Source organism: Bubalus kerabau, chromosome 17 (genome assembly GCF_029407905.1).
Source record: "Bubalus kerabau isolate K-KA32 ecotype Philippines breed swamp buffalo chromosome 17, PCC_UOA_SB_1v2, whole genome shotgun sequence".
Taxonomy (NCBI): domain Eukaryota; kingdom Metazoa; phylum Chordata; class Mammalia; order Artiodactyla; family Bovidae; genus Bubalus; species Bubalus kerabau.
The window spans coordinates 19,751,258-19,766,259 of NC_073640.1; the positions used below are offsets into that span (position 1 = coordinate 19,751,258).

A 15,002-nucleotide genomic window follows, 5' to 3' on the forward strand; every position below is an offset into this window, starting at 1 on the left:
TCTCCTTAGTTGTAAGAAGTTGGGGGAAGAAATTGCATCACCTGTGGTGCAGAAAAAAAATGAGCCATCAGACTGATGTATTCAGAGAGAATTGCTATTGACAAGGTGACCGCTTTCCTAGGAGGTGATGAGTTTGTCCATGTGCTTTAAGGAGGAGGAGCTAAGGAAGGAGGGATACCAGATAGTTCTCCCAACCATGTGGGAAGGAGGACAGTGGACACAGTGGGGAGGGGGTAGGAGAGAGCCCTAGGACGCAGTGAGGCTGAGGCTGTGTGGAAGGGCTGGAGAGATCCCCCGTGAGAAGGGGGCCATAGACACACAGATGGCTGTTAGGATACAGTCCAGGTTTATGGCTGTTTTTTGTTGTTCACTAGAAGAAGGCAATGGCACCCCACTCCAGTGTTCTTGCCTGGAGAATCCCAGGGACAGAGGAGCCTGGTGGGCTGCCGTCTATGGGGTCGCGAAGAGTCGGACGCGACTGAGCAACTTCACTTTCACTTTTCACTTTCATGCATTGGAGAAGGAAATGGCAACCCACTCCAGTGTTCTTGCCTGGAGAATCCCAGGGACGGGGGAGCCTGGTGGGCTGCCGTCTCTGGGGTCGCACAGAGTTGGACATGACTGAAGCGACCAAGCGACTTAGCAGGAGGTGTGCAATATGACCTCAGTGTTTGGGGGGAAAGGGTTGGTCTTGTTGGAAACTGAAGAAGGAGTGGGCTGAGTGACATGCCTGCATAGCTGCAGATGAAGCAGACCTCAAGAATGTCCCAAGGCAATGCGATTAGATGGTTCAGATTTCAAGGGCCTGATGCTGTCTCCGTAGGGACACATGTCCCACTCTGAGTTTGTCTTCATGAGATGATTTGTGTTATCATATTAAGCACTGAGATGCCTGTATCACCACCTTGGTAGCCACTTGATTACAGCAAAGGGCAGGGAAAGCATAGAGAATGAGGATGGATCTCCAGGTGTCCTAAGAAGTGGTTCTCCCATTGGGAGGTGAAACGGAAGCACATTCATAACTCACCTCCCCCACAGCACATGCTCAACTGTTTTGAATTTATAAAAATTCTATTGGTTTGGACCCCTTTCTGGGAAAGAAGTGGTGGCGTGACTTGCTGGGGGACCTGGAACCTGGGGGTTTCTGGCCCTCGAGGGGGGGGGGGGTGCATGCATGGACCACAAGACACTCACCTGCCCCAGGATAGCTGACAGCAGGCTGCTCTTGCCACTCCCCGTGTTGCCACAGACCCCTAGCATGGTACCCTGCAAAGCCAAGAAGAACAGACAGGCATTGGGACAGGTGACTTGCCCAGGACAGGTCTATTGTCTGTTATGCAAAATGACAAACAGAAAACAGCTACACGCACCCCAAGACCCCTCAGACAAAGCTCAAGAGGAGCTGAGAGGCCAGTCTGTACAGGTGGGATGCGGCAACCTCAGAGGAAGGAAATTGCATGAGGCTGGCAGAAAGGAATTATGCACAGATGGTCCCGTCAGGCACAAAACCCAAATTCCAGATCTACATCTATTCTACTCTATGATCCTGGGCAAGTCACTTAAGACTCTCTATGCCTCGGTTTCCTCATCTGTAAAATGGGGATAATGAAGCCAGTTCAGCATATATTCCTTCCTTCCTTCATTCATTCATCTGTCGAATCGTCATGTGCATTTCTTCTGTGCACCAAGCAACAAAGAAAAGAACTCTCATTAAGTTTACAACTAGCGGGGAGAGAAAAACCATGAAATAAATAACAAAACAAAGAAAACAGATGGTGGTAAGTGGTATAAATTAAATAAATTTGCTACCATGACAGACAGTTGGAGGTTAAAGCCGTGTTAGATGGCCTGGCCAGGGAAGGCTTCATAAGAGCATGTGCCATTGCAGCAGATACCTGAATGACAAGAAGGAGTGAGAGAGAAGACCTGAAGCTTTCACACCATGGGAACATGAGGAGCAAAGGTCCTGAGACAGGAACAAGGTGACGGACAAAGAGCAGTTAGAGGGCTGGTGTGGAGGGAACGAATGAGAGACGAGGTTGGAGACGTGGGCAGGTGCTCGGGAAAACCCAGACTCTACCCTCAGTGCAGTGGAGCCACCGAAGGACTTAACCAGAAGAGTGACTGGAATTGGTTTGTTTTAGAAGGCTCCCTGTGTCCACCACGTGGGATGGACTGTAAGAGGGCAAAAGTGGAAGCAGAGAGGCTACTAAGGAGGCTCTTAGACAGGGATCAAGACCATTTCCATGGAAAAGAAATGCAAAAAAACAAGATGGCTGTCTGGGGAGGCCTTACAAATAGCTGTGAAAAGAAGAGAAGCGAAAAGCAAAGGAGAAAAGGAAAGATACAAACATCTGAATGCAGAGTTCCAAAGAATAGCAAGAAGAGATAAGAAAGCCTTCTTCGGCGATCAATGCAAAGAAATAGAGGAAAAACAACAGAATGGGAAAGATTAGAGATCTCTTCAAGAAAATCAGAGATACCAAAGGAATATTTCATGTAAAGATGGGCTCGATAAAGGACAGAAATGGTACGGACCTAACAGAAGCAGAAGATATTAAGAAGAGATGGCAAGAATACACAGAAGAACTGTACAAAAAAGATCTTCATGACCAAGATGATCACGATGGTGTGATCACTGACCTAGAGCCAGACATCCTGGAATGTGAAGTCAAGTGGGCCTTAGAAAGCATCACTATGAACAAAGCTAGTGGAGGTGATGGAATTCCAGTGGAGCTATTTCAAATCCTGAAAGAGGATGCTGTGGAAGTGCTGCACTCAATATGCCAGCAAATGCGGAAAACTCAGCAGTGGCCACAGGACTGGAAAAGGTCAGTTTTCATTCCAATCCCAAAGAAAGGCAATGCCAAAGAATGCTCAAACTACCGCACAATTGCACTCATCTCACACGCTAGTAAAGTAATGCTCAAAATTCTCCAAGCCAGGCTTTAGCAATACATGAACCATGAACTTCCAGATGTTCAAGCTGGTTTTAGAAAAGGCAGAGGAACCAGAGATCAAATTGCCAACATCCACTGGATCATGGAAAAAGCAAGAAAGTTCCAGAAAAACATCTCTTTCTGCTTGATTGACTATGCCAAAGCCTTTGACTGTGTGGATCACAATAAACTGTGGAAAATTCTGAAAGAGATGGGAATACCAGACCACCTGACCTGCCTCTTGAGAAACCTGTATGCAGGTCAGGAAGCAACAGTTAGGACTGGACATGGAACAACAGACTGGTCCCAAATAGGAAAAGGAGTTCGTCAAGGCTGTATATTGTCACCCTGTTAATTTAACTTCTATGCAGAGTACATCATGAGAAACGCTGGACTGGAAGAAACACAAGCTGGAATCAAGATTGCTGGGAGAAATATCAATAACCTCAGATATGCAGATGACACCACCCTTATGGCAGAAAGTGAAGAGGAACTCAAAAGCCTCTTGATGAACGTGAAAGTGGAGAGTGAAAAAGTTGGCTTAAAGCTCAACATTCAGAAAACAGAGATCATGGCATCTGGTCCCATCACTTCATGGGAAATAGATGGGGAGACAGTGGAAACAGTGTCAGACTTTATTTTTCTGGGCTCCAAAATCACTACAGATGGTGACTGCAGCCATGAAATTAAAAGACACTTACTCCTTGGAAAGAAAGTTATGACCAACCTAGATAGCATATTCAAAAGCAGAGACATTACTTTGCCAACAAAGGTTTGTCTAGTCAAGGCTATGGTTTTTCCTGTGGTCATGTATGGATGTGAGAGTTGGACTGTGAAGAAGGCTGAGCGCTGAAGAATTGATGCTTTTGAACTGTGGTGTTGGAGAAGACTCTTGAGAGTTCCTTGGACTGCAAGGAGATCCAACCAGTCCATTCTGAAGGTCAGCCCTGGGATTTCTTTGGAGGGAATGATGCTGAAGCTGAAACTCCAGTACTTTGGCCACCTCATGTGAAGAGTTGACTCATTGGAAAAGACTCTGATGCTGGGAGGGACTGGGGGCAAGAGGAGAAGGGGATGACAGAGGATGAGATGGCTGGATGGCATTACTGACTGGATGGACGTGAGTTTCAGTGAATTCCGGGAGTTGGTGATGGACAGGGAGGCCTGGCGTGCTGCAATTCATGGGTCGCAAAGAGTCGGACACAACTGAGCGACTGATTTGATAGAGGAGCTGGGCATGGCATGCTGGTGGTTGGGGCCAAGGCAGTGGAGGAGGCTGTGGTGAGATGATGCTGGTCCAGGAGAGATGCTTTTGGAGAGCTGCCAGGCCTCACTGATGGAGACTGGATGGGTGGGAGGAAAGGAAAGGCAAGTTTGACTTCTAGGACCTTAACCCCTGGAAAGATGGTGATGCCACCTCCAGAGAGGGAGAAGACCTGGGGAATGGATCAGAGAGGGTGAAAACCAAGTTCTTTTTTGGTCTTGTTTGTTTGAAATATCTGGTAGGCATTGAACAGGAGGTAATAAACAGAGAGTTAAGTCTGGAACTCAGAGGAAACTTCAAGGCTAGAGATAATAACACCATAGAGCTGGAACCTAGAACCATGGGACTGCAGGTGACCACCAAGGGGGGAAATATAGATATATCACTAATATTAGATATTAATATTTATTATTACTAGATGTCAATATTGATTAGTATTAGATATTTGTATCTATTTTAGATATATCTATCATTAGATATAGATCAATGTCTATATTCTGTATCTATATGATTATTAGACAGAGCAGAGGAGCCAACTGTTGCAAATATTAGTTAGAGAAGAAGCCAAATGATGTCAGTTCACAGAATAACCAAATTGAAAGATATAGCACAGTGCTTGGCACACACTAGGAACTCAATAAATATTAGTTTAGTCTTCTCCCTTTATCCTTGGTCCCTCCAAAGACCAGCGAACATACAGCTTGCTATTCTAGGTCATGCTATTACAAAAGTTTAGATGATTAACTGATTTACACTTAAGTATGAAAGACTTCCTATTTGCCCTCCATGGAAATTTTCTCTCTCTTTGTCTTTCTATGGAAAATTTCTATTTTAGAGGGAGATCTTGGAGAGGGCAGCTTTTAGCCAAGGAAGTGGTGGTGCGTGAGGCCAATCTCCCAGTCTTCAGCCCTGAAAGTCTGGCCACCAGCCCGCCTGCACGGACCACACGAGGCTACCTTTGATACCACCAGGTTTATCTTGTGCAACTCTGGGCCCCGGGTGTCCCCTTGATCCTCTGGCTCAAGGCCACTCAGAGGTGGCTGAGCTCTGGTCATCCCCTCGGGAGTGTATCTGTTCTTCTCCAGCTCCAAGGCCCCATTGACGATCCCAGGGCAAGTCTTTCTCCATGACAATGTGGCCTCCTCTAAAACCACTGGTTTTCTGGGGTCTTCCAATTCTTTAACATATATGACAGGGCTCTCTCGGAGGAAAAATTTCTGTACAGAAAAAAAAAAAAAAAAAAGGAAAGGAAGCAGGGAGGAATTTAGTTCTTTAGTCCAGTAGGAACACATACCCGTTTTACTGGCTTGCCAACTGGTCTGATTTATGAACTTTTAATAAACCGAGAAGTCTGAAGAACCACCATCAATTAGAAGAGGCTAGTTTTTGCTGGTGAAAATTCCACATCAGGGTTTTCCAAATCTCAGACTACTGGGCCGTTCTTTCACATTTGTATCCTTCCTGTACTGAGTTCTTTTCCATTTTAATTTACATTAACTAGTGACATAACCTGGTGGGCTGCAGTCCACGGGGTCACTGAGAGTCGGACACGACTGAGCAACTTCACTTTCACTTTTCACTTTCATGCATTGGAGAAGGAAATGGCAACCCACTCCAGTGTTCTTGTGTGGAGAATCCCAGGGAAGGGGGAGCCTGGTGGGCTGCCGTCTATGGGGTCGCACAGTCGGACATGACTGAAGCAGGAGCACAGAGTTGGACATGACTTAGCAGCAGCAGCAGCAGCAGCAGCAGTGACATAACCTACATTAGCCTTGTCTTAAGTGGTAAGAGCTGTTGAAACATAATACTGATGTGTGGTTTTTCTCATTAACTTTCATTTCTAAGTATTAAAAGTAAAAAGGTCTGTCCAGGCACAATTCTGTGCAAAATGCTGTTTGGGTCATATATTTCAAAATGTATTGTCAGGTCACTTTTCTCCACACCTCCATCTCACTGTCTGCAAGGAATAAGAGTTGAACTGCAAGAATTCTAGCACCAAAAAAAGGTGGGTGGGAAGTATGACCTCACTGATCAAATTGCATTTGCATTTCTCCACCAGGACATGCTCAGAAAGAGATCTAGAAAGACACTTGTGGACATTTTGGACAATTGATTTTGTCTCTCCATAGTAAATACTGAGCAATCTTTATTCTCTGTATCTTTTTGCCTTGTCTGAACCTTTGCAAAGAGTATATAGCATTTCACAAAAACACAACAAAAAGCTATTTTCAGAGGAATAAAAGAAATAATGCCACATGTAGCAATATGGATGGACCTAGAGATTATCATACTAAGTGAAGTAAATCCAGAATCTAAAAAAAAAAAAAGATACAAATGAATTTTATTTACAAAACAGAAACAGACTACGGACTTGGAAAACAAATGTATCGTCACCAAAGAAGAAAGGTAGAGGCAGGGATAAATTAGGAGTTTGGAATTAACAGATACATACTACTCTATTTAAAATAGATAATCAATAAGGACCCATTGTATAGCACCGGGAACTCTACTCAATATTCTGTAATGACCTATACAGGAAAATAATTTGAAAAAGAATGTGTATATATATATATATATGTGTGTGTGTGTGTGTGTGTGTGTGTATAGATATATATAAATGTGTGTATATATATATATATATATATATATATATATAAATCACCTTGCTGTATCCATGAAACCAATACAACATTGTAAATCAACTATATTCTAACATAAAATAAAATTTAGAAAAAGAGAGGTAGTTTGTTTATTTTTAAAAATTGAACCTCAGGTACATTGAAATGAATTAACTATAATATTTGGGTCAAGGCATATAGTCATCAGCAGGAACTGCATGGCCCACTTTATTTCATTTAGCTAGTTGGGCATTTACTTGTTTAGCAATTTTTTAATAATATACTGAATATCTGTGAGCCCACCAGCAGACCCAGGAACCATGACTTTTATCGATCAATGGGGTCCTTCCCCAGCTCATCCTCCTGCTTGGGGGGACAAAGCAACCCCCTCGTTCCAAGCCCTCCCCTTGGGCAACCACTGTCCCCAGATTTGTAGTTTTCATTCCCTTGCTTTAAAAAAACAAAAAACCATCACCCTGCCTTAATGTGTCAGCGTAGCAAGCGCACATCTGGACATGAATTGACACCAACAAACTGAGTTATGGGGTGACCCCCAAACGCTCTAAGCAAATTCTCAGTCTGTAGCTTTAGTGATGCCATTCAGTGACTTTTCACTCTTTTTTTTTTTTTAATAACCAGTGCAAAGGAAAAGGTGGTCTGGAGTGCAGCCCACCGCGGGGCCTTGCCCGGAGCCCAGCGTGCAGCCTCGGCAGCACCCAGCAGCCAGCTGGCCTCCTACCTGTGACCACCTGCACGGAGGCAGCCTTCCTGAGGGCCTGCAGCTTTCTTCTCCCTGCCCCATCCCCAAGGAGACTCCTTAGTACAGCCCTGAGGGGAACAGAGGAGAAAGAATCTGGCCTCAGAGATCTCTCCTCCCCCTTCCAGCCTGAGGATCTCAAAGACAAATGCCTATGCATCAGACAGAAAATGCAGGTGACTGAAAAGAGGTCTTGAAGTGAAGGGACTTGGAGGGTTAGTACCTGTCCAGCGTAACAGCCGCAGCCCTTTGAGGCCTTGAGGAAGTGCAGTCCAGGGTCTAATATCTTAGCTCTCTTGCTGGTGTTTAGTAGTTAAGTCGTGTCTAATTCTTTGAGACCCCATGGACTGCAGCATGCCAGGCTTCCCTGTCTTTCACTATCTCCTGGAGTTTGCTCAAATTCATGTTCATTGAGTCAGTGATGCCATCCAACCATCTCATCCCAGTTGTTCCCTTCTCCTCCTGCCCTCAGTCTTTCCCAGCATCAGAGTCTTTTCCAGTGAGCTGGCTCTTCACATCTTCATACTGGAGCTTCAGCTTCAGCATCAGTCCTTCTAATGAATATTCAGGGTTGATTTCCTGTAGGATTCACTGGTTTGATCTCCTTGTAGTCCAAGGGGTTCTCAAGAGTCTTCTCCAGCACCACAATTTGAAAGCATCAATTCTTCAGTGCTCAGCCTTCTTTGTGTCCAACTCTCACATTTGTACATGGCTACTGGAAAAACCGTGGCTTTACCCTGACCCTCCCCTTCCAGCCTCCTCCTCTCTTCCTGCATCCATCCCATACCCTTCCCTGCCCTGTAGCTGTCTCCCTGGTCATCCCTTCTGCCAGCATCCCTACCCACCTTTCTGAGCCCAGGCTGTAGCCTCCTCCTCCCCTGCAGGAAGGGGAGGGCAGGAGAACTCCTCCAGTGGGGAGGAGGAGGCAGAAGGGGCCCCAACAGCTGAAGCTGAGAAGTTAGGGAGCTCCTGCAGCTGTTGATAAGTCAAGAACTGGTGTTACTCAGACAAGACAAGTTAATTCCAGGCTCAGGGCTTTTGTACTTGCTGTCCTCTGCTTTGTCATTATCACTCAACTCAAACCTCTCCTTGGGAGAGATACGTCCCTGACCACTGTGGCCCCAGCCCTCCCCAGCATGCACTCCAGAATATCACTCTGCTTTATTGGCACCACAGCCCTTCACATGAGCTAATGTTATCTTCTCTGATAGTTAATTCACTTGAACATCACCTGTTTCCAATACCAGATTATGTTATAGAAAAGAACTGACTCCATATTAGATCTGCTTCTTTTACTTTAACCTTTGCTTCCCACTGCTTTTATCCACTAAAAGGATACTGCTCGTACATAATGGCCTGCCTCAGGGAACCCTGCCCTTCTCTGCTTGAATGTTAAACCAGAATGCCTTTGTTCAGTACCGTGTCCACTTGTGGATGGCTACAGGAAGGAAGAAATTAACACCTCTCCTCCCCAAGGCTGGCCATGCCAGGAGACATTTGTAAAACCAATGGTCTTTTTTACTTCCTCACCTCCCCCCATCTCTGTTCTATAAAAGAACCTGGCATCCAGAGCCCCATAGGATGGTTATTTTGAGACATTATTCTGACATCTTCTCAGTCTGCCAACTTTCCAAATAAAGTTGTATTCCTTGACTCAACATCTCGTCTCTTGATTAATTGGCCTGTCGTGTGGTGAGCAGAGTGAACCTGGACTTGGTAACAATTATAACCCTCTGAGAGCAGGAACCATACTGGTCAGCCTCACTGTGGTGTTCTCCATGCCTGCTGCTGCTGCTGCTGCTAAGTCGCTTCAGTCGTGTCTGACTCTGTGCAACCCCATAGACGGCGGCCCACCAGGCTCCCCCGTCCCTGGGATTCTCCAGGCAAGAGCACTGGAGTGGATTGCCATTTCCTTCTCCAATGCATGAAAGTGAAAAGTCAAAGTGAAGTCGCTCAGTCGTGTCTGACTCTTAGCGACCACATGGACTGCAGCCTACCAGGCTCCTCCATCCATGGGACTTTCCAGGCAAGAGTACTGGAGTGGGTATTCATTAATTTTTTTTCTTTTAAGCCACATTGTGTAACTTGTAGGATCGAAGTTCCCTGCCAGGGATTGAATCAGAGCAACAGCAGTGAAAATGTAGGTTCTTAACCACTGGACTGCCGGGAAACTTCTTGCTAATTTTTTTTTTTTTTTAAATAAGTGTATGAGTGAATGGATGATATAGATTGAGGACTGCACACATTTAAGAGAGATGACTATAAAATGCTTTTATAAATTGGTTTAGATTAGAGTTTTTCAACTTTGATGCCTATAGGGACAAGACCAGAAATGTAAAGAAATGAAGTAAACCACTGCTGAGATGATGAATGGTAAGTAAGCCCCAGGCCTGGAGGTGTGCTATGCCATGGTGGAGGCTGCAGCAAACTCCACCTGAATTCCCTGACTAAATGAGGGGTAGCTATCACCTCAGCTAGAGCTGCTGTGGCCACAGAATAATGTGGGTCCACTATTGCCGGATCTTCTGATTATTCAAGAAAATCCAGAAATCTGAGTTTTTAATATACAATTTCCAGTTTTCTAAATGCCAGCAACAGATACAATTTTTAAAACACCAAAACCATCATGGTAACTCTACCCAACCTGAACAGGGTCTGCAGGTCAAACCACATCTGGCTGAGATGTGGTTTGGATCCATGTCCTAGAATGTCCTTGGGGCCCGGGAACTAGCCTGACTCATCTGTCTTCCCAGCCCCACACCAACCTGGGCACAGGAGGCCACTGAGTTAGATGGATTAGCAATCCTACTGCTAGTTAGTCCCTCTCCATCTAGGCTGGACCTGCCTGGCCTGGGGTCACACTCAGGAGGAACGCCATGGGGCTGAAGGCACATGAGAACAGGGAGTAAAGGGTTGCATGGTCAGACCTCTGGCCACTCACCTTGAACCTGTCCGCGGCAGACCTGGAGTTTGTGAGGCCTTTGACTGCGAAGGGTGTTAAGAACACTGACAGCCGCAGGGGACTCAAGGTGGCCACAGTGGTGAAGGCCTGGATGAGGCAGAGAGGAGGCAGTGAGAGTCTCAACACTGTCCTGCTTCCCCACCCCAAGGAAGACCCCATCCCAGAGCTTCAAGCTGCAAAGCCAGACCTGTAGCTTCCAGCAAGCTTCATGTGGTATTTCGGGAAGACTAGGAAAAGTGGAGAAGAGCACTCATCTTAAAGTCACTGAGTGAAGGCCTGGTCGCGTTTATAGCTTAGTACTGGGTAATTCCTTAACTCAGACAGGTCACTCCCACCACAGTTTCCCCATTGGCAAAATGCCCCAAATCCTGACGATGGTACAGGAATAGTTGGGAAGCACTGAAAAATTACCCAGAGAGCTATCAGTGACATAGCTTTGAACTATTACTGTTGTTAAAAGAGATTAATCTCTAAAATATACGAACAGCTCATGTAGCTCAATAAAAGAAAAAAAATCAAAAAATAGGCAGAAAATCTAAACAGACATTTCTCCAAAGAACACAGACAGATGACCGAAACAAAAAAACCATGAAAAGATGTTCAACACCATTAATTATTAGAGAAATACAAATCAAAAACTACAATGAGGTATCATCTCTCACTGGTCACAATGCTGCTACTGCTGCTAAGTCGTGTCCGTCGTGTCCGACTCTGTGCGATCCCATAGACAGCAGCCCACCAGGCTCCCGTGTCCCTGGGAGTCTCCAGGCAAGAACACTGGAGTGGGTTGCCATTTCCTTCTCCAATGCATGAAAGTGAAAAGTGAAAGTGAAGTCGCTCAGCTGTGTCCGACTCTTCGCCAACCCCATGGACCGCAGCCTACCAGGCTCCTCCATCCATGGGATTTTCCAGGCAAGAGTACTGGAGTGGGGTGCCATCGCCTTCTCCGCTGGTCACAATGGCCATAATCAAAAAATCTACAAACAATAAATTCTTGACAGGGTGTGGAGAAGAGGGAACCCTCTTGCAGTGTTGGTTGGAATGAAAATTGATACAGCCACTATGGAGAACAGCATGGAGATTCCTTTAAAAAACTAAGAATAAAACTACCATATGACCCAGCAATCCTACTACTAGGCACATACCCTGAGGAAACCAAAACTGAAAAAGACATATGTACCCCAATGTTCATTGCAGCTTTATTTATAATAGCTAGGACATGGAAGCAACCTAGATGTCCATCAACAGATGAATGGATAAAGAAGCTGTGGTACATATTTACAATGGAATGTTACTTAGCCATAAAAAAGAACACATTTGAGAGTCAGTCCTAATAAGGTGAATGAACCTAGAACCTAGTATACAGAGTGAAGTAAGTCAGAAAGAGAAAAACAATTTGGTATACTAATGTATGTATATGGAATCTAGAAAGATGGTACTGATGAACCTATTTACACAGCAGCAGTGGAAATACATTGAGAACAGACTTATGGACAGATGGAGAGGGAAGAAGGAGACTGGTGGGAGGTGTGGAGAGAGTAACATGGAAATATACATTACCAAGTGCAAAATAGATAGCCAATGGGAATTTGTTGTATGACTCAGGGAACTCAAACTGGGACTCTGTAACAACCTAGAGGGGTGGGATTTGGAGGGATGTTGGAGGAATGTTCAAGTGAGAAGGGACATGGATAAACCTATGGCTCATTCATGTTGATGTTTGGTAGAAACTAATGTAATACTGTAAAGCAATTATCCTTCAATTAAAAATAAATAAATCAAAAAAATCTATAAATAATAATGCTGGAGAGGGTGTAGAGAAAAGGGAATCTTCCTATACTGTTGGTGGGAATGTAAATTAGTACAACCATTATGGAGAACAATATGGAGGTTCCCTAAATATATATATATATATATATTTATACAATTCGTGACATTGTACAGGAGACAGGGAATCAAGACCATCCCCATGGAAAAGAAATGCAAAAAAGCAAAATGGCTGTCTGGGGAGGCCTTACAAATAGCTCTGAAAAGAAGAGAAGCGAAAAGCAAAGGAGAAAAGGAAAGGTATAAGCACCTGAATGCAGAGTTCCAAAGAATAGCAAGGAGAGATAAGAGAGCCTTCCTCAGCGATCAATGAAAAGATATAGAGGAAACTAACAGAATGGAAAAGACTGGAGATCTCTTCAAGAAAATTAGAGATACCAAGGGAACATTTCATGAAAAGATGGGCTGAATAAAGGACAGAAATGGTATGGACCTAACAGAAGCAGAAGATATCAAGAAGAGGTGGCAAGAATACACAGAAGAACTGTACAAAAAAGATCTTCATGACCCAGATAATCACGATGGTGTGATCACTGACCTAGAGCCAGACATCCGGGAATGTGAAGTCAAGTGGGCCTTAGAAAACATCACTATGAACAAAGCTAGTGGAGGTGATGGAATTCCAGTGGAGCTATTTCAAATCCTAAAAGATGATGCTGTGAAAGTGCTGCACTCAATATGCCAGCAAATTTGGAAAACTCAGCAGTGGCCACAGGACTGGAAAAGGTCAGTTTTCATTCCAATCCCAAAGAAAGGCAATGCCAAAGAATGCTCAAACTACCGCACAAGTGCACTCATGGCAACCCGCTCCAGTGTTCTTGCCTGGAGAATCCCAGGGACAGGGGAGCCTGGTGGGCTGCTGTCTATGGGGTCACACAGAGTCAGACATGACTGAAGTGACCTAGCAGCAGCAGCAGCACACGCTAGTAAAGTAATGCTCAAAATTCTCCAAGCCAGGCTTCAGCAATACATGAACCATGAACTTCCAGATGTTCAAGCTGGTTTTAAAAAAGGCAGAGGAACCAGAGATCAAATTGCCAACATCCACTGGATCATGGAAAAAGCAAGAGAGTTCCAGAAAAGCATCTATTTCTGCTTTATTGACTATGCCAAAGCCTTTGACTGTGTGGATCACAATAAACTGTGGAAAATTCTGAAGAGATGGGAATACCAGACCACCTGACCTGCCTCTTGAGAAACCTGTATGCAGATCAGGAAGCAACAGTTAGAACTGGACATGGAACAACAGACTGGTTCCAAACAGGAAAAGGAGTACGTCAAGGCTGTGTATTGTCACCCTGCTTATTTAACTTATATGCAGAGTACATCATGAGAAATGCTGGACTGGAAGAAACACAAGCTGGAATCAAGATTGCTGGGAGAAATATCAATAACCTCAGATATGCAGATGACACCACCCTTATGGCAGAAAGTGAAGAGGAACTCAAAAGCCTCTTGATGAAAGTGAAAGTGGAGAGTGAAAAAGTTGGCTTAAAGCTCAACATTCAGAAAACAGAGATCATGGCATCTGGTCCCATCACTTCATGGGAAATAGACGGGGAAACAGTGGAAACAGTGTCGGACTTTATTTTTCTGGGCTCCAAAATCACTGCAGATGGTGACTGCAGCCATGAAATTAAAAGACGCTTACTCCTTGGAAGGAAAGTTATGACCAACCTAGATAGCATATTAAAAAACAGAGACATTACTTTGCCAACAAAAGTCTGTCTAGTCAAGGATATGGTTTTTCCTGTGGTCACATATGGATGTGAGAGTTGGACTGTGAAGAAAGCTGAGCGCCGAAGAATTGATGCTTTTGAACTGTGGTGTTGGAGAAGACTCTTGAGAGTCCCTTGGACTGCAAGGAGATCCAACCAGTCCATCCTAAAGGAAATCAGTCCTGGGTGTTCTTTGGAAGGACTGATGCTAAAGCTGAAACTCCAGTACTTTGGCCACCTCATGCGAAGAGTTGACTCATTGGAAAAGACCCTGATGCTGGGAGGGATTGGGGGCAGGAGGAGAAGGGGATGACAGAGGATGAGATGGCTGGATGGCATCACCGACTCGATGGACGTGAGTTTGGCTAAACTCCGGGAGTTGGTGATGGACAGGGATGCCTGGAGTGCTGTGATTCATGGAGTCACAAAGAGTCGGACATGACTGAGCGACTGAACTGAAAAGTACCATATTACCCAGCAATCCTACTCCTGGGCATATATTCAGAGAAAACCATAATTTAAAAAGATATGTACACCACAATGTTAGTGGAAGCACTATTCACAACAGCCAAGACATGGAAGCAACCTAAATGTCCAATGGCAGATGAATAAAGAAGATGTGGTACATACATTCAATGGCATATGACTCATCCAGAAAACAGAATGAAATAAGACCATTAGCAGCAACAAGGATGAATCTAGAGATTATCATACTAAGAGAATTAAGTCAGAGAGAGAAAGACAAAGAGCATATGATATCATTTATATGTGGAATCTAATTTACAATGATATAGATGTACTTATTCACAAAACAGAAACGGACTCACTGATCTCAAAATTAAACTTACGGTTTTCAAAGGGGAAACATAGGGGGAAGAGATAAATTAGGAAATTGAGATTAACATGTACACACTACT

At 44.5% G+C, this 15,002-nt stretch overlaps 1 protein-coding gene across 1 annotated transcript in view; it reads right to left on the minus strand.

Moving 5' to 3' along the window:
- The window catches only part of ABCC11 (ATP binding cassette subfamily C member 11), a 77,098-nt gene that overhangs the window by 37,982 nt on the left and 24,114 nt on the right, over window positions 1-15,002 (minus strand). The window contains exons 9-11 of the mRNA XM_055551945.1: window positions 10,520-10,627; window positions 5,160-5,420; window positions 1,195-1,266 (exon numbers count right to left, since the gene is read on the minus strand). Coding sequence (XP_055407920.1) covers window positions 1,195-1,266; window positions 5,160-5,420; window positions 10,520-10,627 — 441 coding nt within the window. The remainder of the gene's footprint in view (window positions 1-1,194; window positions 1,267-5,159; window positions 5,421-10,519; window positions 10,628-15,002) is intronic.